General features: G+C 39.5%; 1 protein-coding gene and 1 long non-coding RNA gene across 4 annotated transcripts; one reads left to right on the top strand and one right to left on the bottom strand.

The window, feature by feature from the left end:
• Positions 1 to 802: 802 nt before the first annotated feature.
• On the bottom strand, positions 803 to 6,263 carry LOC307020434. The gene is made up of 2 exons (XR_013802892.1): positions 4,780 to 6,263; positions 803 to 4,576 (listed from the first exon to the last, which is right to left on the bottom strand). It is a non-coding gene; the product is annotated as an uncharacterized lncRNA (long non-coding RNA).
• A 9,292-nt stretch (positions 6,264 to 15,555) lies between these two features.
• LOC307019482 (zinc finger protein 862-like) lies at positions 15,556 to 22,758 on the top strand. 3 transcript variants are annotated; one of them, XM_079650430.1, is made up of 20 exons: positions 15,557 to 15,661; positions 15,899 to 15,976; positions 16,147 to 16,234; positions 16,317 to 16,487; positions 16,587 to 16,762; positions 16,942 to 17,117; positions 17,228 to 17,397; positions 17,485 to 17,723; positions 17,798 to 18,055; positions 18,168 to 18,371; positions 18,464 to 18,697; positions 18,774 to 18,926; positions 19,017 to 19,871; positions 20,089 to 20,210; positions 20,343 to 21,237; positions 21,322 to 21,377; positions 21,489 to 21,519; positions 21,621 to 21,685; positions 22,088 to 22,171; positions 22,276 to 22,758. In XM_079650430.1, the coding sequence occupies exons 1-13, from the start codon at positions 15,605 to 15,607 to the stop codon at positions 19,188 to 19,190; spliced, it is 2,178 nt and encodes a 725-aa protein (XP_079506556.1). In that variant the 5' UTR covers positions 15,557 to 15,604; the 3' UTR covers positions 19,191 to 19,871; positions 20,089 to 20,210; positions 20,343 to 21,237; positions 21,322 to 21,377; positions 21,489 to 21,519; positions 21,621 to 21,685; positions 22,088 to 22,171; positions 22,276 to 22,758. The 3 variants fall into 3 exon arrangements, with proteins under 3 accessions (XP_079506554.1, XP_079506555.1, XP_079506556.1); XM_079650428.1 differs by having other exon boundaries at positions 15,556 to 15,661; positions 16,317 to 16,762; XM_079650429.1 differs by having other exon boundaries at positions 15,556 to 15,661; positions 16,317 to 16,762; positions 20,092 to 20,210.
• The last annotated feature ends 2,646 nt before the right edge of the window (positions 22,759 to 25,404 follow it).

Raw genomic sequence — 25,404 nt, forward strand, 5'->3', positions numbered from 1 at the left:
TACTGTCATCAAATGTCTTTCTATTATGACTTTAAATTAAATGTACATCCCCATAATGATCTAAACAGTCTATGGCTTTTACTTCTTTACCAGGCTAGTTACAAGATGTTGTCTAAATTAAATTCTATCTCATTACATTACTATGTTTTAACTTAGCTGTAATATGTTCTTTCTACATTTCAAACCTCAGTTACTTTAATACCTGTTGAAATATTACAAAATTGTTTTCCTTATCACAGTTCACCTTCTCTGGTATTCTCATTCTGGAATTACCTCTCTCAGTAGCCCCTTGGCCACTGATTCTGCATCTGTGTTACCTGTTATAACTCAATCAATATTAGAAACATGTCAACATTCATCAAACAGTATCTTATCCCCAGATATGGAGCAGGTTAAATCTAAAACTGTCAATCAATGGTCAGATTGAACATCTGAGTTGGGGCGGCAGGTTTCTTCCAGTCCCTAAATGAAAATATCCCACACTCCCCCTTTTTACACATGTAAACATGTGTAACAAACTTCTGTATGGGAAGAAAACCTTCAGGTAACCAGTGGTTACAAGAAAATACCAAACATCATTCACAAAAGTATATCCATCATCTTTCACAGTAAACACTCCAGGGAAAATAAGTTTTCATTTCCAGCTGGCAGTCCTAAAAGAAACAGAATCTTTAGATTTTAGTTTGAGTTTTACATTTGCAAACCGCCAACTCCTGTGGGAATTAGAAACGGGTCACATGTGCATTTTTCCAAATGCGTGGAATTGTAGGAAACCTGTGTTTCCCATGGAGCTCCAAAATAATGTATTAGTCCAAAGACATGCTCGGTTAGTTATTGTTTTAGAATCATGCAGTTACACTGATCACATGCAGAAATTCATTCACACCCACACTGTCAGGTTGTAAAGTCAAGTTTGGTCAGCCCCAGAGTCAGTCATTGATAGTGCTTTTCTCAAGTCACACTGTCAGTCAGGGTCAAAGGTAATTTGGTCTCAGTTTCATTGGCCATGTGTCGTGCTCTGCAGAGACTTTGATATTTCAGCATAGGCCAGTATCCTCTGTCTACAAAAATCAGTCATATATGGAGCGCCATCATTTATCAATTCACGATTACCACCTTAAGTCAGATATCTCTAACTTGTCATCGGGACGGCTGCTTCCCACATTTCCTGCAACTTGGTACAAAACTCACTTCATAATAGTACTACTACTACTGCAATTTATTTACAACTAAGTAGTATTAAAATGTCTAAGAAATCTAATTCAGAAACTTGTGTACATAACTATTATCTTAAGTCAAAAACATTACTAGGATCTGTGTAGCTCTGCATTTCATAGCTCATTATACTCATTTATCTTCAATTCTGGTCTACTTAAAAACAATGTTAAACTCTTTAGCAGTGTGTGGAACCTTGGGTGTCCGAACATGCAACCATCACCCTTTACTCTATCAAGGATTAAAAACAGTTTCCATCCTAAAGCCCTCCTATGGTAATAACTATGCCACAATGGTGAAATCAATATTGTAACAAATGAGATCACTGCTTTATTCACACATGAATAAAAATCTCTTGAAGAATGATTTATTAATATGATGGAAAGATTGAAGAATATGGTTCTACACTGTGCTACTCCAAAACACCCCCTGCTTAAAGTGTAGTGCATATTTCCCTCATGTCTCCCCCTTTAACCCTCAGTGTGTTTTTAGGATGATTTTCTCATTTTACATGAATAGTTTCCTCTTTACTGCTATTTTGAATTTACCAATCGATTAATTCATGGTTAATACCTCTTTTTATCTTTACTTATTTATCAAGTCAATTCAAGTTCTTTAAATGTGGTGTCTTCTATGTGCGTTTTGTGAATAAGTGTGTTTATGTGTAAACTCACTCATTCCCGTTCTCCTTTTCTCCTCCCCTGGTTGTCTCAAGCCGTGACCCCGACCTCCTCACTTCAAATCGACTATGCCAACTCCTCTGAGTCTGTCTTCTCTTCAGTCCATCAGCTCTTGAATCCATCCGCTGTAACTGTTTTAGGCAGCCTTTGGCCCAGTCACATCTGCAGCCCACATCATGCCACTGTTCTTGCACTGCTTTGCATTTCATCTCCCCTTTACAGCCTCTCTGCTGCTTCATGGAGGGCGGATTCTGCTCTGATGTCCCCCACTCTGCTCCTGTGCCAAATCTCTTGGCTCAGCCCTGTCTGAGGGACTGATGAGAGTATTTCTGTATGTCAGCAAGCGGTTTGGTTCTGGATGCCTCAGGTGGAGACGGTTCAGCTCCGGTTCTCTGTCTGTTTGATGGAGAAGGATGAGCCTCCTTTTGGGTTGGGTCTTTTGTCTGCTTGGAGGGACGGGGTCGTAGCCTTTCTAACTCAGAGGGGGAGTCCAGGTCCCGGGACGCATTATCCATAAGAAATCTAGCACACTGACTGAGATTGAATCAATCCAACCCTTTCCACTCTGTCTCTTTCTAATCATACTGTCTGTCTTAGTTGCTAAATGCTATCTAAACAACACCATTAATGTCTACTAATGATATTACAAAAACTCCCTCTATAAATTGTTTCATCCATTGTTACATATCTACCCAACCTGACTCTTTCAGGAAACCATTTTCTTCCATAAATTGAAATACCTGTTTCAAGCATCACATATTTCACACACTACGAAAGAACATCTCCATACTTTCTCCAATATTTTAAATCCCACTGTTACTTAGAACAATAGTAAACCTGCAGAGCACACTGATCAGATCACAGTAATATAATTTGACTCAAGTGTAGGCCTATGTCTACTTTCCATTTTACTTATTACTTTTGGTGAATATTTATTTATATTGTCTAAATACCTTGTCTATGATGTGCAAAAAGTTAGAGTATAAAAATGTGTTTTTCTCAATGTATTTACACTCCACGGATTCTTGAGTTTACTCATCTCCTAGTGTTGTCGTTCCTAAAAATGTTAGCAAACACAAAACTCCCACTACAACATTTATAGATAAATTGATCTAGCAAAATGAACTCTTTTCTAATTCAAAATGTGACAAAAGAACAATGATTTGTCTTTCACAAGATGGTGGTCTAACAGAATGACTCTTGACCTCATGGGGTCAAATAGATTTAGCCATGAGGCGGCTGACTTTAAAATGAACTGGGACAAAGAAACCACATGCATGTGGGTACATTATAGTCTAGAAATATAACACAAAACAACACTACTTAAAAATAATAACAATTCAAATGACTTCTGGTGAAAAGCATGAAGAACAAAACAACTTAATCTACTCTCAATGTTCATGTACACCATCACTGTGTATTTAATCAGTAGTTACCGGTTGTATCCTTAATCAAACTATTTCACCATCTTCACTTATTTTAGGTTACTCATTCAACAATATGACATTCTCCCGAATAGTAGTTAACTTTATATAACTTTTACTCTCTATATTTTAGCAACAACCTTACTTTTCTCTCTCTCTCTGTCTACTTTCCAAAACATCTCATTTCTCCTGACCACAAGTTTCTCATAAATCACCCCTTTGTGTAACCGTGTGAGATGGCTGGAGCAAAACCTCGTGCAGGACCTCTGTCATGCTTAAACATTAACAGATTCCCTCTGACAAACTTACAAAAACCTTCTCTTTACTTTCTACTCTTTTGTTCCTGTATTTAATATAATTTTTCCCTTGGAATATAATTAAGTACAATCCTTAGTTAATGACAAATACCATGAAATTCACAACGCAATGCAACGGTATCAATCAGTTCTCAAAGACTATATTTAAATAGCAGCAAATCATTGTTTCTTATTTATTTCAATATATCTACCACTTCAAATCACACCTTGATCTGTTAATTTTCTATGTATTTCACTCCAACTTCAGATCACTAGAGAAAAAAGCAAGCAGACACACTCCGGGCTGCTGCTGCTGCTCTCGAGAGGAAAAAGGGTGGGGGGAACTCTCACAGACAAATACTGACACCCCCTTCTCTCTCCCCTGCTGTAGCTCTCAGCCTCTCCTTTGGAAAAGGGGGGCTTCTTTCAACAATTAACACTTCTGCTATCCTTTTATTCAATTTTTTTTCTGCTTGAACCCACTGTCCTCGTAAGCTCTTAACTCACGCTCCTCTCGTTAAAATTCTCCCTTCATTATGACTTCGTATCTATTCATCTGACTTCGGCTGTTTCTGTTACCAGTAAATATTCACAGAAAAAATGTTCCCCGTACAGTCTATTCAGCTTTTATTGTCCGATGTTTATTCCAACAAGTTTAGCAAGCCTCTCAGCGCGCTTCAACACCGTCTTTCAACGATGTGACGCTGACGTAACCAAGGCTTACAGAACTCTTTATCGTGACGTTTGGCTTTATAGATTCAACCCCCACAGAACAAAGGATTAATGAGGTCCGGTCACTTCAAAATTGGTTTTCGAAGGTTGCGTTACTCTCCTTTGGATTTTACTTATAACTCAACTTCGATTCCTATGAACCTAAGAATTGTTATTCAGATTCGTCTCCTGGATGCCGTCTGAAAACGGTCACTGGACGTCCCCCAACGAGTCTTCAGCCGTCTCCTTTCTGAAAAAAGTACGGGGCCTTTCACCTTCGTCTTACATACCTCATTGATTCACTTTTATGTTATATAACTTTCCTACCTATCTAAAATATGTATTTGTATAGTCCACCGCAACAACTATGACACCGGAATATGTCTCTGACAACTCTAAAATTTAGTTTTAGCCAATTACAGACCTTCGATAGAAACAGGCTTGTCTGCTCACCTTTCAATTGAAGGATCCTCGTTTTAGTTGTCAGAGATTATTCTAGGCCTCTTCTCCGGACCATTCGTCCGCTTGCCGCTGGTGGTCTCTTCCCCGAAAACACCCCACTCAGACACGTCGGGTCACCACTTGTTGGAGATTTAGAGGATGTTTAAAACCAACCTCGTCTCCGCGTGTCGTTTGATAAGCTGGGTGAATTCGTAAAAAGGAAGGGATTAAGAAACACCAGAATACAAGTTAAACAATAATCTTGCTTTAATGATAAAGAGTAACAATACAAATACAAAGAAATCACGAAGCACTCTGCAGAGTACTCCGGGCTCAGGTTCTACCACCGTGTGAGACAGGTCTCAGGAACGGCCGGTGAAAAACAAGAGCGCGAACCAAAGGAAAACACAGGCTTTCATACTAAAAACACAGGAGGAGGTGTGTACGTGCTTTCCCCCAGAGGTCATCTTATTGGCAGAGACCAACACATGGCCTGTCGCACCCAATCAGTGCGACACAGCAGAAGAAACCCGATTCACATCTTGTAGCCAGCACACACACATCCCCTTTATGGCCCTTTGTCCCTGAGTCCATCTTCCCCCCTTCAGGTTACCACACACAAGTTAAAAGTATGTTTTAAGATATAGTTGTTATAGTTGGCTAACTATACGTAATACATGTAAATCACTTTCATATCAATAATAACGAGGAACACATTACCTATGCTCTTAAACAGTATTAGAGATGCTTTTCAAATAGTCAAACTTCACACAGGCCTAATATAGAGAACACACTCATTTGTCCTACCACCTTTCCATTTGTTTGAGCTATCGTTCACATCTTTACTTCAATTAAAAAGGTTTCACATTGCATATTTCCAGCTTCCTTTACACATACTGTTATTATTAATACAAAGTAACCAACCACACATATCTATTGAACACAAGTCGATTTCCCTGATAATTGACATGCTGAAACTCTTCGGAATGTGTCCCCTCCCCCAACTCTCTCGTCCCTGTCATAAAAAACTGCTTCCATTTCATATAGAGTAATAAAAGATGTTTAAGCTAATTTCTCCACAATGTTTGTAGCCATTTAGTACCCACACATGAAAGAATAAGAACAGAGGTATAGTTGACCAGTAATCCTGTAGCACATATATTTACTGCAATGAAAACACACACACATCTGCTCCAAGCATGTGTAACGCACACCCTTCTTTTACGAGGGAAACATTCCAGAGTTTTGGAGCTATCCCCAAATAAGGGTGTCCCCTGCTCACATCTCTCTCTAAACACAAGGACTTCACCTCAATATATTGGGGGAGGGAAAAGATACTTTGTCCCTTCTAATTTAACACACATGAATATATATAAGGTGACATAAAAAGGAATATACCAGATTGAACTTTCCTGCCATACCACGTTACTTTAATCCTTCAAATAATTCAAATAATCCTTCAACACACACACACACACACACACACACACACACACACACACACACACACACACACACACACACACACACACACACACACACACACACACACACACACACACACACACACACGGAGCTGAGCAGAGCATGCACACACACACACACACACACACACACACTCACACTCACACTCACACTCACACTCACACTCACACACACACACACACACACACACACACACACACACACACACACACATCATGCACCCTGGTGACCGGACATCTCCTTCATAAAACGAGTAATAGGGGGAATAATCTGGCAGTGTGAAACAAAACTATTTTCTTATATGCTGCAACCGTTTCCCGCCAATCAGGACACGGTATTAATAAAGAAGTTGATTCCTTTCCCTGCTAATCAGGACTCCTTTCAGTTTTATTACCCCTGATACAGGCTTGTAAAAAAAAAAGATAATTTTGTATTAGGCAGGAGCTCCAACAAGGCGTGTAGGACAGTGAGTGAATACACATACTATACAGAGATGCTGTATGAGAAACCAATGTGATTTTGGAACATTGAACAATGTAAATCTATTCTAGTAGACCTCAACAATGGAATTATGATCATTAGAAATGGCCATGACATGGGACCTTTAATACTTAAAGGGGCCCTTTTATGCTCAGTTCAGGTTCATGTTAGTAATGTGTGTCTCTACTGGGACATGTCTCCATGCTTTAATGTTCAAAAAGCTCTTTATTTTTCACATACTGCCTGTGCTGCAGCACCTCTTTTCACCCTCTGTCTGAAACCAGAGCCCAGTCTGCTCTGATTGGTTAGCTGGCCGGCTCTGTTGTTATTAGTCAATCGCTATGAGATGTCCCGCCCCTTAGCCTATCACGTATAATGTGTTGGAGGGCTAAGCCAATAGAAGAGCAAGTGTTCTGAGTGATCTCTCTTTGTTACAGAAGTAAACAAAGGACTACAATAGAGGCGTTTTGGGGGGAACACAGGGATTTTAGCCTTTGCAGACCATTTACATGCACAAAAACCTGTATAGTACACTACAGGAAAGGGAACACCCCAAAAAGCATAATAGGGCCTCTTTAATTAATTTCTGTTTTAAACTGTTTCATGGCCATGGCCCTTGAAAACTTAAGATGATCCCTATCAAATAGCGGACATTGTCATGGATAAACTAAAACAGTATGTGGAGCACAGATTGCCCAGAAAGGATTTAGGAAATGCAAAATTGGTTTATTTTGGAAATGACATCAACATGCTTTTAATATTCAAATACTTCCTGGATACACACTTGTATGGGCTCAGAACAGTCTCATAATACACACATGCACGAAGAAGGATTCACACTTGTATTTCATGATCCGCAAAAGGATTCACACTTGTATTTCCGGATCCACACTTGTGTTTTTCAATGCACACACAAATGTGTTCCGTTTCATACATGTAAATAAAATCCAAATCCAGAAAAAAGTTCTGAAAACCAATTGTGAATTGGCTGAAATCGAAGCTGGTAAGGAGGGTGATGTATCTATCAGAGCAATGAACAGTTTCGTCATCAAACTCTGTGTGATGGTCTACGATGTGCTCGAACACCTACGAGAGTAATGCTTAGTTTAGAAAAAACAAATTATAGACCTCCAGTAAACACTAAGATTAGCTTTTCATTTAATGTAATACTATAGTTCTTTACCTTCATGTTTTTATGAGTGGGTAGTTTCCAATACTATATCATTTCTTTATTATTGTTAATATTTCCATTATGTTCATTGTTATTATTATCTTACCTCTCTCAATTCCCTGGTCTTGGTGCACACCAAGCGAGAATGAAAGCACCAGCGAGGAGCTGCCCGTGGAAGCCTATGCTGGCAAATATCATCCAGTAACTTGGTGCGCTTTGCTGAGCGGCTTCAAAAGGTGGCCAAGCCAGAGAGGTGGGAGAAGAAGACCTTACACTCAGTGGCGGCCGGCCCATAGGGGCGCTAGGGGCGCCGCCCCACCTCTTCCCACATTACAAATTAAAATTAAAAAAATTAAAATTAAAAAATATATATTTTTTAAAAAATATATATTTTTTTAAATATATGTTTTTAATTTAAATTTTTAATGAACAAGGCACATATTATATAATCTCGTTTAAAATGGTGTTACGATGTCTAAAGTTACTGATAAGTCACATGTTTCCTGCCTGGCCTTGCCCGTGTATCATTACCCTCTCTCGTCTGGGCGCTAAGAGAGGAGCCCTCAACCAGTGCAGCAGCAGCCACTAGCAGCTGACTGTTACTATCTGTAAGCTATGGCTCCGAAACATAATTTCAGCCAATCAGCGTCGTCAAATCTGATGATCACCGGGTGCCAATGTCAGCGCCCGGTGCAGGGTTATGGCTAGACAGGATCCGTCTTGTGTAAAACTCTCGTGAGAGTTTGCGAGTCACGTGGCTGAATGTTTACGTTTGACAGGCAGCCTTTCAGTTACAATCGTTAACATCAGTGGGCCACAGCAAATGATGGTGAGAAGCTAAACTATCTATTAATTATGTCAATTACAGGGAGTGTGATTGTAACTGTCTGTGTGACTAGCTGGATGCAAAGAGGTAAACACTGTCTTTTGTTTCCCATACTTGCTCTTCAAACAGCCGGGGACAGATACAATGTGCCCGTGCTAAATAAACACACACGCACACGCACGCACACGCACACGCACACACACACACACACACACACACACACACACACACACACACACACACACACACACACACACACACACACACACACACACACACACATATTATTGTAGTTGAGTTTTGACAGCATCCATCAAGCTAGATGTTTTGCCGTAATGGTCTGTTTTCTAATATTTCTGTTTTTCTGAACCACGTCTGTGTCTGCATATAATGTTCGTATTTAGTCTCCTCAGGGTTCCCATGGGGTCTTAAAAGTCTTACATTTGATAATCTGAATGTAAGGCCTTAAAAAGGTCTTAAATATGACCAAAAAAATAAGAAAGGTCTTAAATATGATTTAGAAGGTCTTAAAAATGATCGGATTTGAAAGGTACTTCTGTGTTGCGATGGCGTCTAAATTTGGGGGAAATGTCCGGGCTTCAAAGTAACCAGTACGGTAATAGCCTTTCAGTTCCCCGCAACAATTTGTATTGAATTAAACCAACATGGAACCAGTAATCAATAACTTTGTTTCCCCCGGCCCCTTATTGTAGAACACCCAGCTAGTAACCTAGCAACCAAGCAACCAAGCTTCAGCTTGCGGCAGTCAGAAACTGATGTATCTTCGAATCTACTTACAAATTAATATGGGGAAGTGTCAGTTCAACCGTATTTGGTTGGAAAACATCTAATTTAGTGCTTGGTTGAAACCAGTGGAGGGGAACGTGTTTGAAGCCCGCCGCACCATTTGCAAAAGAAATAAGCATTTGTTTTGCTAATGTAGCGTTAGCTAGTGGAGCGTTAGCTAGTGCAGCAGCTCCCGCAACAACACCGGGGGACCTCCGGGCGACGTTTGGGCCTACGTCAACCCTAAAAGCGGAGGTGCTGTAGACGCTAAATACCGTAGCTAAACACCAATCATACAACAGCAACGATGAAATAGTGTAGTGTAGTGCCGAGGACATGGAGTCGGAGGCGGTGCAATGGAGATGTGAAAGGGTACTTTAATAGAGAGCAGAATAGGACATGTTGTCGGGTCGCAGCCCGGGTCGACAAGAGAAAGAGCCAAGAGGGCACACACTATATATAAGTAACACATAACATGTCCGTGCGGAAACAATAGCCGCAACTGTAGTTCCCAGTTTGAATTATGAACCCAGTGTATAAATACGTGGTCACCACACAAGCCCCCCCAGAATTCAAACAGGGCAAAATAAATCCTCACGCCCGTGGAGGAAACACCATAGGGGCCGACGAGGGTGTGGTCGCAGCCACAGGGTCCCGGAGCGTGCCACCCATGGGCCGATGGAGCATGGGCGACGTCTGGAACTGTCGAGGCGAGTCGGGGTCCAGGAGTGCACCACCCAGGCATCGATGAAAACGTGAGTGGCGTCTGGAACCGCCGTCGATGTGGTGAAAAAGGTGAGAGTGTCCACATGAGGTCAACCGGCTGGTCGAACCTCCTCTCCGGCACCAGAAAACTCAAAAGGGCCGATAGCCGTTAGCACTAGCCGTTAGCAATAGCCGTTAGCAATAGCCGTTAGCCGCTAGCTAGCAGCCATGGGTAGCTGCTAGCCGTCGTTAGCCCCACGTGGTTAGCAGCCGGGATGTGCAGCCGCACGCCCCGAAGAACAAACCCACGAGGTAGCAATGGGGTTGCTGGTCGACCCAGCAGGTCGTGCATCGTCCCCCCGTTGGATAGAAAGCCGATGCGGGAACGGCGAGCAACGTCTCCAGCCTTCCGCGGAGCGCGCACCGAGCCTCAGTCCGCGTGCCGGTGGCAGCCATGGACGTCTCCGATCAAACCCCGGCATTTCGAGAAAGGAACTCGAGTTCCTTTTGCCGTGTTCGGCTCCGTCCAGGAAACTTCCCAAGACTTATCGGGGTCACCAGTGTAGTGCCGAGGACATTGAGTCGGAGGCGGTGCAATGGAGATGTGAAAGGGTACTTTAATAGAGAGCAGAATAGGACATGTTGTCGGGTCGCAGCCCTGGTCGACAAGAGAAAGAACTAAGAGGGCCAACCCAGTCTCATGGCATTTCGTGTTCACCAACACGATTTTTAATCTATTGATTCGTGTTCACCAACACGATTTCCCCCTTTTTTTCGTGTTGCACAGCACGATTTTAAAAGCAATGTATTTCTATTGGTAGTCTCACAACATTACGTGTTATAGGAAGACCGGAAGCTGTGTGGTTCATAAAAGCATGTTCTTACTCAATATTAAGCCACAATTATTGCTTTTATTTTAAATCGTATAATTTCGGACTTTTGTTGCCGTCTGTGAGGAAAATAAATGGGGCTGAGAGCCTCAGGATACTGAAATCTGTATATATGTAAATCTTTTTTTCCTTCTAATTTGTTATTCTTTTCAAAATAACACACTGTTATTTACTCACCAATAACACACAATTATCCTTGTTTTTATTTATTTGTTTAATTCCATAATCTCTGTTTTTTTTGGCGTCCGTCAGGAACTGAATTTCAAAATAAATATAACCGGAAACAGATGTATACGCATTTCGAGTTCAGGATGGCCGAAGACACTACACTACCCGTAATACCCAGCTATCGTTTAGGACTACAGTCCCCGTGATTAATCTTCAAGCTCTGGGATTGGATGTTGAAATGGCAGTGCGCCAAGGTTACGCCGAGCGTCAAACAGCTGTTTGAAATGGAACGAAACCACGCCAGACTATCCAAAACTGGAATCGAACGCCCCCCCAGGACTACACATGCTATGGGACGTCTCTACTGAATGTTTTCGTTTTTCCCACAATTAGAAGTTGCCAGTATTAAACACATTGGTGTTATCAAATGTAAAACATATAATTAATAAATGGGTGAAAATCGCTTGTGTCCATAATGCGCAGCATTAATATATACCCACATGACAGCTCATTGTTACTTTGTAATTCTACTCCACTACAATTCAGAGGTTAACCTGGTATTTTTACTCCACTACATTTATTTGAGTTGCTTTGCAGATTCTGATTAATGATGTGAAATATAAACAACCCTTAAAGCAGACTTTAGTTACACCTGAGTAAAATTAAGGGAAGGTGATTGTCAAGTGCCAACAATCAGGAGAGATATTTGATAGTTGGTGCTTGAGAAGACTAAACATTTATCTGCAATTGACATGAATGGAAACGAGTAATAAAGTATATTCATTACTCGTTATTCTCTACTAATAGTTAATTAAAGACTGTATAATGGCTATTTTGCACATCCCTTTCAAGATTTCAAGATTTTCAAAGGTTTATTGACATATCATAATACACAACTGTGTATGCAATGAATGAAAAACTTGGGTCACAGGTTCCTCAACAGCGCATTACAAGACATCTATCAATATGTGTGTACCACCATGGTACCACCACCATTAAACTGTCATATTCTGCACATTTCTTATACTATCTACATACATAAGAGTATAATTCATATGTATGATATCAGTTAAAATAAGTGCTTCAACATAGTCAACATTGCAGGAAAGCAATATATTAGACATTAATTACTTTGTCAGGCTTAATATTTATCTGTAGATTTTTAGGCGTTTTCTTATTTAAAAGAAGACCTTAATCTAACGTATTATTTAATGTTTGAATAAAGGTTAATATCTTTGTACATCCAGCACTAAACTGTTTTATTGTAGAGATCACTTACAGTATCTTCTTGATTTTTTATATTCTATATTTCTATCACAGACCTTCTACTTTCCCCCTATGAAAGAATCTACTCTTAATATTTTTTTAATCAAATATAAGTTAACACATAAAAACAATAATTCAATAACATGTTTTAACCACTAGGCGGTGCACACAAGGTGCACACAGCCATAATAACTTTTTATTATTAGTGTAGGACACTTATGTATGTACAAAATCTGAAGATGTGTAGTTTTATTCATGCTTTCACATAACTTTACAGCATATTGCTATACTATTTCAGACTCAGTATTTACATTCTTATATTCAAAGAAAATCAGTAATATCTTTAAAAACTACAAGTCCTTTTATATCAGCTGTGCACCGTTATGGTGTAAATATAACCTATCTACCAATTGGATCAAATGTAAAAGTCAGCCGAATTAGTGATGATACTGCAAGGAGACGAATTGTGTGAAGAAAAATGGAAGATGTTGTTTAATTGTTGATATATATATGATATATATATAGCCAAGTCTTCAGTTTCGGCGGCATTTCTTCCAGTTTTTCCAAAGGTCTTCTCATCAGGGCTCTATAAATAAAGAACTACGACAGATCTGTAATATTTAATGCAGCCGAACCGTGTATTACAATGCCGTTATGTGATGACTTTCAAAGAGAAAAGCAAGAACACACGGAATTAAGTATTATTTTATTATTTTAAAATGTTTTCCGGATTTCATATCATATAAACACCAAATCCCAGCATGCATTGCGGCTAAAACATCCAATCGGCGAGCTTAAACCATAGCTGAGGATCTTGGGTAATCACTCGAAATGCCTACGTCTGTTTCCGGTTATTTTTATTTTGAAATTCAGTTCCTGACGGACGCCAAAAAAGCCAGAGATTATGGAATTAAACATAAATAAAAACAAGGATAATTGTGTGTTATTGGTGAGTAAATAACAGTGTGTTATTTTGAAAAGAATAACAAATTAGAAGGAAAAAAAGTTTTACAAATATACAGATTTCAGTATCCTGAGGCTCTCAGCCCCGTTTATTTTCCTCACAGACGGCAACAAAAGTCCGAAATTATACGATTTAAAATAAAAGCAATAATTGTGGCTTAATATTGAGTAAGAACATGCTTTTATGAACCACACAGCTTCCGGTCTTCCTATAACACGTAATGTCGTGAGACTACCAATAGAAATACATTGCTTTTAAAATCGTGCTGTGCAACACGAAAAAAAGGGGGAAATCGTGTTGGTGAACACGAATCAATAGATTAAAAATCGTGTTGGTGAACACGAAATGCCATGAGACTGGGTTGAGAGGGCACACACTATATATAAGTAACACATAACATGTCCGTGCGGGAACAATAGCCGCAACTCTAGTTCCCAGTTTGAATTATGAACCCAGTGTATAAATAGGTGGTCACCACAGTAGCCAATTTAATTTAAGGGGTAATTTCTCAAAATGTTCCCCGTGTGGTTTATTCACCATTACAATAACCCCACCTAAAATAATTTCCACCAGCCGCCACTCTCTTATCTTGGAAGCTCCCTTTGACAAGACGAGATTTAAGATGTGAGCATAGCAGTGAATGAAAAGGGCCTGTGGAATTGTTTCCTTAACTTTCGCTTGCACCCCATTCAATCCAGCTGCTCCATCGTAGCACTGCGCGAGTGGCGGCGCTAGGTGGTGGCTACTTGGGCTCAAGCCCCGGATGTTTTCTGAAAAGCCCCGGATCTTTCACTTAAAAAATTGTTTTAAAAAATAAATGTGCAGTACCGGAGTCCACAAGGGAGGCAGCCGCTGCGGGACATTCGCCTGCGTACTGCGTAGCCTTCCCTGCCCTGAAGAAGAAGTGATCCTTCTAGTGCCTGATGAGTTTTAAGCTAATAGCCTATAAAGTTATGGATATTAGAAAGTTATTTTCATCGAAGCAGGTGCCACAAGCTGCAGCAGCAGCAGAAGTATCAGCAACTGACAACAATGTCATCACCAGCAGTGAAGAAATGGATGATGTTTCGGGTTTGTGAATCTAATGGTGATATCTGCACTCTGGCTGACTGAGTAACAAGTGAAAAAGAGTGATGTAACATTAATGTTATAGCTAGTAAACATGGAGTAACCACACTAAGTATACCCTTATATGTTAGTATGTATACAGAACATGACTAAACATTTTCCTTAGATGTGACGTTAACCCTTCATACCTCAGTCTACTTTTACGACACTAAAATAACGTATTCCAATTATTATTTTGTTTTCGCGTGTGAAATTATACCGGTGTCGGTACCATATGTGTTCGGGATCCGTCTCTTACCAATGACGTCACGCATTGTGATTGGCTGTACGGTAATTTACCCAGGGGTGCTCGGGAGCAAATCACATCTACACATCAAGACGAAGCGAACGGAAGTACTCCCATACTCCTACTACGGTGGCCGGCAGGTGCAAACGCGGAACAACGGCCCAAAGCACATACATTTCCCAAAACACATACAAAAAAAAAAAAATCCGGAAGTGCTCCAGGCCTCTAGGGGGCGCGCTACATGGAACAGATTGATGTATGACCAGACATAGAGAGAACGAACAAGAGTGATGGCAATCGGAGGAAAGAAAGTTCAGAGAGAGTGGAGAAAGTGTTTACCCTACCATTGTCTTGGCCGGGCGCTGCGCCCTGCCAACGGAGCCCCGCGCCCTGCCTGAAATTCAAGGTGTTTTTTTTTTTTTTTTATTTAGAAAAAAAAAAAAAAAAAAAGCACCAAATTGCAACTGAAGTAATCTATCTACGGTCACTTTTCACATTGAACATGTGCTCTTTTATTAAATAAACTAAACGCCTATGTTATTTATCCAATGTATGTGCATGTTTCAGTGTCCACTGCTTTGCGTATTCACATTCTCCCTCCGCTGTTTCTGAAGGGCAGGGCTCCGCTCCGCTCCCCCCCCCCCCCACACACACAGGAACGCAACAACGAAAGTAGCGTGCGCATTCTAAAAATAGCAGGTACCGCGGTTTTGAACAGTATTGAATTTGACAGAAAACAACAATGAAACGCCAGCAGAAGAATAGTTTAATGAGTTGGGTGAAAAAAAAGACAGGAGATGTGAGTTGGTTTATTCAGTAAATTAGCTCAGGATAATTGGATGTTCTGTCTACACCTGTTGATGTGAGGCTAATGCAGGATTTGCTAGCTTGATGCTACCGGAATTTAGCGGCAGTGACTCAACAAATTTCCTCTTAAAATGTATCGTCAGCAATGTATGACAAGCAGACTGCTTGTTTAATGTTAGACTCACACCAATAGCTCAATATGATCATAACACGATTGCTTTCATATCAGAGATCAGATGAGGTGGAGCTGCCTCCAGCAATAGAGGATGAGGCAGAGAGAAGCAGCAGCAGCACAGGGTTGCAGCAGGTATGTTGCTGTAGTCAGCTGATTTAAATGTATCAATGAAAGGAAGAAGTGTAGGCTACATGATAAGAAGGGAAAACAGTTTGAATAAAACACTGTACTTTTTTACTTTTTAATGTAAGAATACTTTGTTACTGTACTTAAGTATAATTTTCAAATATCGTGACAAGCAGCACAAGTCCGGTCACAGGATGACAGGATTCGACCCAACTTGGCTGTCAAAGAGTAAATACTCCTCCTGGCTCTACAAGACAGAATTAGGTAAACAAATATACCAATAAATGAAACGCAGAGTACATAAAGAATGAATCGGAATTATAACAAATTTCTGTTTTGGTTTTAGGAATGTTCTGCCGGATATGTAGGCAACACAAACAGGGGGTTGTGAGAGGGAGCCAGACCCGGGTCTTTATAGAGTCACCCTGCCAGTCCTACAGAAAGGACAAACTTGATGTTCATATGGCATCTGAGCATCACAAAATAGCCTGTCAGCGCCAGTCGGGTTTGACATCAGGTACAAATGATATATATATATGCTATTTAGATTATAATTGTCTCAATAACAGACAGACAGAATTGTGCTCCTTGATAATGATGATACATTTCATTTCAGGCAACACCGTCCTTGCGTCATTTGAGCCAACAGTTATCCTGGAGCACGAGGCTGTGGTGGGGGCATTCAAGTGCTTATATTGGCTCATCAAGCATGAAATAGCCCACCACACAAACTATCCAGCCTTGCTGGAACTGGCTAATCTTTTGGGCTGCACCTATTTCGACAAGCTTCATGTATGCTTATTTTTTATTAAGTTAAAAATATGTTTTGTATTTTTTTGTTAGTTTTAACAGATCGTTATATTGACAATTATTTGTATGTTTTTATGGCATAATAGTACATTAGTTTAATAATTAATATGCATTTAAATGTCCAGCATCTTTAAATGTAACATTTTCCAACTATTTTTCAGATTGGCCAAAAAACCAACTACAGATCTCATCGAATAATCGATGAGATGCTAGAAATTCTTGCAACAGTGGTTGAGCAGCCCATATTAAGGGCCATTGCTCAGTCAAAAGCGATTGGACTGGAAATAGATAAGACCACAGATGTTTCTGTGTGCAGACAAATGGACATCCATGTCAGGTAAGCGTAATCAAAGTGTAACATTTCATCGACTAATAACATTTCAATACATAGTTAATTAATAGGGGATAATTTAAATGTATATATGAAATGTTGTCATATGGACATAGATACTTGGACCAAGAGGGGAAGCTCTGGAGCCAATTCCTGGATCTGATCTGCCTGACTGACGGTAAAGCAGATTCTATAGTGTTGGCTTTAAAAAACATTATTCAGATGAAGGGCATCCCTGTACATCTAATCTTTGGACTAGGAACTGACAGCGCTGCAGTTATGACAGGTAGGTCAAACAGGTTTTTTGTATTCAATTAAACTGGATTTTGAATATTTCTTTCTTGTTAAATTCATTAACAAATGTATTCAATAGGAAAACACAATGGGGTTGCAAAACAGCTGTCCAACGAATGGCCATGGCTCCTCAGTGTCCATTGTGCTGCACATAGGCTGGCTTTAGCCTGTAAGGACGCATCAGAAGATGTGCCTTACATGGCAACATTCAGAGACCATTTAGAACAGCTCCACCTGTACTTCAGGAATAGTGCAAACCGCTCTGCTTCTCTGAAGGCAGCTGCAGAGGTTCTCGGTGTGTGTGAGCTGAAAGTGAAGGTAAATATTTTAAACCTCAAATAAATTGAGATTTTAATATTTATACTAACAACTGTTTTATCTGTCATTATTAGCAAGTAAAGGACACACGGTGGCTCTCTCAACATGAGGCTGTAAAAAACCTCAGTAAGAATATCTCTGCTGTACTGGGAGCCTTGGCAGAGGAAGTGGAGATCCGTAAATGTCCTACTGCTAAGGGACTCTACTCATTCCTTGCCACCTATCGCTTCATTGCCGCCCTTCACCTGCAAGCTGATGTGCTTCCGCACCTGGCACGTCTCTCTAAGCTTTTTCAAAGGGAGGACGTCATGTTCCTGGCAATCAAAGAGCAGGTGTTTTTACTAACCCAAATCATCTGCTATATTTTAAATTCATTTTGATTTTGCAAAACATAGGTTACCCCAATTTATCTTTTCATCTGAGTCAATTTGGTTAATTTCCTAGGTCCCTGTCACACTGGCATTGATAAAGGGCATAAAAGATTCTGGGGGTCATCAACCGGGTTCACACTTGGCCAGACTACATCAAAGTCTTGATGACCCTTTGGGACTGGGTGCATTCAGCATCTCTGCCGAACAGGAGAGAGGAAGAAGAGGCCAGGATAATACAGGGGGCAGACAGCAGTATTGGCAAAGATTTCAATCACAGGTATGATTATGTAGCTTTTGGCTGACATCATTGATGTAACTTAAATTTAGACTGAAGAGTTTACTGACATTTTTCCCCCACTGTTTGATGAGGTGATGGATCCGTATTTGGATGGCCTGATTGCCCATCTTGAGAGGCGGTTCAGTGAGGTTGGAGTCTTGGCTGCTTTTGGAATACTGGGTCCACAATCAACTACACTCCCCAATGACATTACACACACACACCTGAGGACACTGGTGGGGAAGTTTTTTTCCGATGTCGATTTCGACACAGTCCTTGAGGAATGGGCTTCTTTCAAGGAACAAGTCGTCTCTGGTCCTCTGAAGGTAACTTTAAAATGTAACATTCTCACATGACATTATCATGAGCAATGCAGTGTGTTAATCAAATGAACCTTTTCAGAACAAGACACAGCTGGACATATTGTCAGACCTGTCCTCAAAATATGAGGAGTTTGGGGTCCTGTACCCAACCATTAGTCAGCTGGCTGCCATTGCCCTCACTGTCCCTGTCAGCAGTGTAAATTGCGAAAGGGACTTCTCCACCCTGAATAGGGTAAGAAATACCTCTCACAATGGCATTTGGCGTTTTAAGTTATCAGTATTTTTTATCACTTTTAAAGCTTAACATTGAATTTATTTGCAGGTCAAGACAAACATCCGCAACAGGCTGCAGGGGGACCATCTTGCAGCCTGCATGCGGATCTCAATAAATGGGCCAGAGGTGTCGGACTTCCCATACCAGGAGGCACTGGAAACCTTCTTCAGAAAACCCAGGAAGATCCACTGTAGCAAAAATAAGTGCTCACTGTGTGGATAAACACAGTGTGCCAGGATGTTGCAAAGAGTTTGTACTGATGTTGTGTTAATAAAAATAATACGATATTACGACGGCTTCATGTGCGTAAATTACATTAATAGATGTTTCCCAAAAAAAATGTGGGTACCCCCCCGTTGGGGCCAGCACCCTGCCAAGGCAGTAAACCTAGGGGAAACGAAGGTACGTTTTGTTTGGTTTTTATTCATATAGCGTCATATTTACGTCGTTTGATAAAAGAGCTTGCAAGAGACAGCATTGTGCACCTAAATGTAACTTGACATAATATCAGGGTCAGTGCAGTCTCTGATGTTTAATGGGAATGAGTTCCAGAGGGAGGGGGCAGCGATGGAGAAAGCTCTGTCCCCCCAGGGTCGGTGATTGGTTTGTGTGGGGATAGACAGGAGGTTGGCTTCTGATGAGTTAAAAGACCCTTCTTTGATACTATTATAATATTTAGGTAGCCGAAAAATACCCACTCTTTTTGACTTAACCTAGCTGTCCTACATTTTATTTCTCCACAGATGTACTGTCCATTCTGTGGGTCCAGTGTGACAGCTTCCCATGGCTTTTGTGGTGTCTGTGGCAGAGACATCACGTTTCTAAAGGATGTGGCTAACAAAGTCCCTGAGGAAATGCCCACCACTATTGCACATCTAAGTGCACAGCCTAGCACCAGTGCAGGTACATAGGTTGTTAGTTTTATTACTGAAAAATAAGTATTTATAGAAAACTTGGTTTAAAAGTTCGAATTCTGTTATTATACAAATACATCTCTAAACTATGTGGCTTACCTACTGTTGAATGTGTTCTGAGATATTCCTCAGAAGGGACTGAGGAGGAGACTCCTATTGAACATATTGATGAGTAATGAATGTTTTATTCCTGTGTTTTTTTGTAGCAGGAAGCTCAGCTGTAGAGTCCTTTCAGAAATATAGGGAAATAAAAAAGAGGGAGAGAAAGACATTTTTTACAAAGGGACGGCATAAATCAACAAATGAAAAGAAACAGAAAATAGTGAAGGTATGCAACGTTTTCTATTATGAATACATCTGTAATTCACATCTGGTCACCACTCTCTCATGTTGTCCGAAGACTTTACTGTATTCATTTTTTAAATGTTTTATTAATTTGCATGTTATTGTCTTTTTGCAGATTTCTTTTGGAGTAATGAGGATGATGGATGGCTGCCTTAAATCTGTGAGAGGGAGGTCACTTCCCCTTGATGTCGAACCTCAATGGTCATGTCAAGAACTGTTGGCTGCTGCCGTAAAAAAGCAGAAAGCTTTTAACCAAGATTTGGAAGATGGTGCCCATGTTTTGTTGTACCCTGATGCGAGGGTGATAACAAATATCCCCAGAACGGACACCCCGTTCACAGGGCAGATGTACAAAGAGGCCAGTGGAAAGCCCTTCCAACGAATTACGTTTTACATCTGTACTGTTGAAGACTTTGAAAACAGTTGTAAATGCTTCTGAGATATATTCCCCCTTGTTTAAAGCACTAAACTGTATAAGAATTCAAACATAACAGTTGTTCTGTCTATATTTCTTAACACAATTCTTTCCACCCATCTTGCCTTTCTCTTCGTGGTTGAACTTATGAGGTCAAATGGTCTTTTATGAATAGTGGCAGAAGAAACGGAATTTAAGTATAAAAAAAAGCTTCCAAACCTTCCTTCTATTCAAACTAAATATAAATTCCCTTTTAAGGATTGTAATTCTAAATTAACCTTTTTTCTCACAACAATGTTGGTTTGTTGTGCCCCAATGTAAATCCTAATGTGAGAGTGAAAAGGACGGTCAACAATGTAATGTACATTTCACAAACATTTTGTGTTTCGATGTAATCCTGTCTGAATAATGTCAATGCAATATTTCAGGATTCAAAACAACATTCGATGATAGGTACAGACGTAGGGGAACAATTATTTTTATAGTATTAATCATGAATTTTATTTTCTTAGGTTACAATGGAACAACCTCAAGTGACGAGGACAGTGTGGTCCATGTCAATTTGCCATCTGGAGACAATCTTGCAGACACCTTGGTCAGTTTGGATTTATCGTGGCATTTGTTCTTAATTAAAGTGAATTTTTTTTATTTCAGTCAGTCATTTGTGTGTTCTATGCAGGTGTGGGACTTTCCAAATGTACAAAGCACTCCAAGAATGAACAACAGTTTGCCAGGGTAAAATAAAACATTGTCAACATACTATTTTGTGCCACAAAAGCAGAATGTTTTAACAGTAGTTAAAGTTAAAAAAGTAGTTTGAATATATTTTTTGTTTACCTTTATCAGACCTCTTAGGTCTAAACCAGCATCTGATCGGGTAAGACTAATTAAAAATGTAATTATACCATGTAGGTTTGAATTTGTGAACATGAAATCAATAAATGCCTTTGTGTGCACTTGTTTCCTGGCTAAAAATAGGATGGAGCACCAGCCCCATTCCAGGAAGAGGTCCAGTCTGCCCCGGGTCAGAACAGCTTCTATAGGTAAACGATGTTGACAGTTGCATCGTGACACAGTTGTTTGGTGTGTATCTTTATTTTTAAATGTGTTTGTTTGTATAGCCTCCAATCACAGTGGGTAACATTGCCAGGAAGCAGAACAATTATACTTTCATACATTTCCAAATGACACCCACAATATCTGACATCTTAGTGAAGACTATACAAAAAAAAAACACAAATATTTTTCAAAGATCAGATATTGTTTGTTGCATCCATTTCAAATGTTTACAAGGATTGTGCAGGAGTATGACAAAAGTGCTGTTGTCAGTTTAGAACCCAATGTATTGAAAAAACAGGAAGAGGATCGACATCCTTTTGTAAATATGACTGTCATGCATATATAATGTATTTGAAAATAATTATTCAACTGTCTTCTCACTGCAGCAACTACACAAATGTGTATGCACCTATCATTATTGATAGCCAGTCTGAGCCAGAAGACAAAATGGAGCAAACCGCAGAGGAAAGGTATTAATTGTTACTATTACCACTTAATTTTTCTATTCTATACTATAAATCTTATTACTAGCTTCATCATTTAATATTACAATACATCACTTTGTCTTTTCCAGCACAGAATACCTGACTGCGGCACACATTGTTGCAAAACTCTCTGCAAAAATGACAAATACATCTTGCAGCAGGTTCAATATTAATAGAACCAATGTGTGGGATGGAGCAATCCACAGCTTCAAAGGTGCCTCATTCGACCCCTCTCATGAGATGTCAGTTAAGTTCACTGATGATGAGGGACAAACTGAGGATGGAGTGGACACTGGTAGTCCCAAGCGTGAGTTCCTGATCCTCCTTATGGAATGACTGAGAATGCGAAGAAAACATCACGTCAGCAACTGTTTGTGCCCCATGGCGGTGTGACTTTCCCAGCCGCTCATTGTCTCAAAATCTGATTCTAAATGTATAATGTTCTCTATAAAGATAGAACTAATACACAATTATGAATATATAATATAAGCTGTTTTGTGTATTTAATCATGCATTGGTAATCCGTGTATGTACCGTCCAATTGTTTTTCTTTATTAAACACGTAAACGGAAGAGCGTCTGAGAGGCCTTTTTGCTTTTTACCTTACTAAATGGTCAAATGGTCCTTGGAGCGAGGGGCGGGGCAAAACTCACGGAAGTGATTTCAAAACAAAAGCACTCGTTTGCTAAAATCACACTTTGAATCACTATAGTATCCTGCTGAAGGACCGGTGATTATTATAAACAGGGGAAATTTAGCGATCACAACGAAAACGGCCAAGACACATATTGAGCCCAGAAAATTGATGTTATTAAGGACTGTAAATATAATAAGCCTATGTCTAAAATGGACAACATTGTAGGAGATTTAAACTATACAGCGATTCTGCACTGCGGTCAACTCAGCCACCTCTCGAGTTTGTTTTTTCAAATCAGCTGCTATTCATTATTCCTGCTATATTTGACGAGTGATAGAAATATGTTTTACCACAAGTTCTTAAGGAAACTGACACTCTTGGACTCGGTTTTAGTTTGACTTCTACCAGAAATAAAATGAAGTACTTTGTGAGTAATCCTCTGTCAGAGTCCCCTCCTTAAATAATGCATATTTTTCTGCTATCTTTGATGAATGATACAAAATATAATTTTATCATTAGTTCTTAATGAAATTGATACTGCTTGACTTTGTATTAGCTTCCTTCTTACAATACATTGAAGCACTTTTACTGTGTATCTTTTGAGAAATCCTCTGTCAAAGTCCCCTGCTGAGAACAAAATCAAGCCACTTCTGCTAAGTTTGATGAGGGAATTCTTTTTTGTTGCCATTAGTTCCTCGTGAAATTGATCCTGTTGGACTCAGTACTAGTGAAACTACCCCCACAAGTACTATGAAGTACTTACTGTGTACTTTTCCAACGATCCTCTGTCAATGTCCCCTCCTGAGAACAAGAATGCATGTTTCCCTGCTATTTCGAATAAGCGTTAAAAAACCTTTCTTCATGAAACTGGTATTGTTGGATAGAGTATTTTAAGAGGATGGTAGACGGCACACTGGCACATTCTGTCACTCTTGTTGGCCTCTTATGATGCTGCTGTCTTTTAATATATGATTATTTCTCAGCTGCTAGTTTGTCACAGATTCTTCAGTCTCATCAGCCTCATCCTTCCATCAGTCCCAGTCAACGCCTCCAGCACACTTCCAGTGGCTGATTCCATATGATATTGTCCTGATGCTGTAAGGGTGATGCCCCATGATCACAAAATGACCCCTCTAGAGTCAGAGTACCAACTGCCAAGGACCTCATATTATGTCTGTCATTAATGTTACATCACCCATTATAACAATTTTCTTTGCTTTTTCTCTGAACTGAATAGCCCTGTCTTTAAGTATAATACAATGTAAAGTTATTTTCCTGCACCATTGTAAGGCTTCAAAACAGGCATTTTTACTGTTTGTGTTTGGAGAAATGACACAATCAATGGCCCAGAATTGTACTTTATAAACTCTGAATCTTGTGGTGCTTGAAGAATTACACACTGGTTAAGCCGGCCAGGTTATATATATGTATGCCTTTTTTGGAGACCTTTTTTGCAATATTTATTAAAATGTCTCTAGTTATTTAAACAAACCACTATCTGAGGATAATACAAGCAACCATAAAACACCCTTTACTAGAGAGCCGTTGAAGCCCATGAAGAATTTATCCTTTCACAAATCTTTTCAACTGCTGTAAGTTAGGGCACTGTCTGTGCAGAAAATTAAAAAATATTCTTCATTTGCAGTATTTTTTTAAAAAGGTGTTCAGAAAGACTGCATCAATTATATATGTATATATATATATATATATATATATATATATATATATATATATATATAATATCAATATTTGTATTAACTAACCAAAATCAATTTAAATAGCGGGCAACAATGGGTTAATTGCCATGCATGTGGTGTTTGATATAGTTTACGTTCAATTTCAACTATTTTAGGCAGAAAAACGTTTATTGACCAAACCTTTTTTAATAGTTTACTATAATTTAGAAAGGTTTTTGTGACAAATCATTTCAAAAGTAAACTTATTTTTCATTTTATATTTAAATTTGAAATGTTTGCAAACAACATTACTAATTTATACATTTGTATCAATTTTTTAAAATTATGAATCCATTTATTTTATTTTCTTGAGGCTGGGGAAGATATCATGTAGTTCAACATGCAAATGTTATAATGCAAGTAAGTATAACATGGAAAAGGAAATAAAATACGTTTCATAGGAGGATGTGGATTTATTTTCTCTCACCTTGTAAGTACACAATCAAACAATCTATAATTTAGCTCTGGCCTTCACTCACAATAAAACATTTTGTTGAATTGGACACAATTTTCAAAGCTCTACTGACTGACATGCAATGACTGGGGTTGATTAAAGAATCTGCGAGGAATGAACTAGGAGCAGAGAAATAATCATATACAGCAGCTTCATAAGAGGCCAACAAGAGTGACAGGGTGTGTCAGTGTGCTGAAGGATAGACCAGCTATCCAGGCCAGACTCTAAAGACTTTCCAAGGGGTAAAAATGCTGCTGCCGGAGTACTGACTGGAAATATTGCTGATATCAAGTCTACCATATCCTCTTAAAATACTCGGTCCAACAATATCAGTCTCATGAAGAAAGTTTTTTTTAACGCTTATTCAAAATAGCAGAGAAACATGCATTCT

Source organism: Notothenia rossii (assembly GCF_949606895.1).
Source record: "Notothenia rossii genome assembly, chromosome: 9".
Taxonomy (NCBI): domain Eukaryota; kingdom Metazoa; phylum Chordata; class Actinopteri; order Perciformes; family Nototheniidae; genus Notothenia; species Notothenia rossii.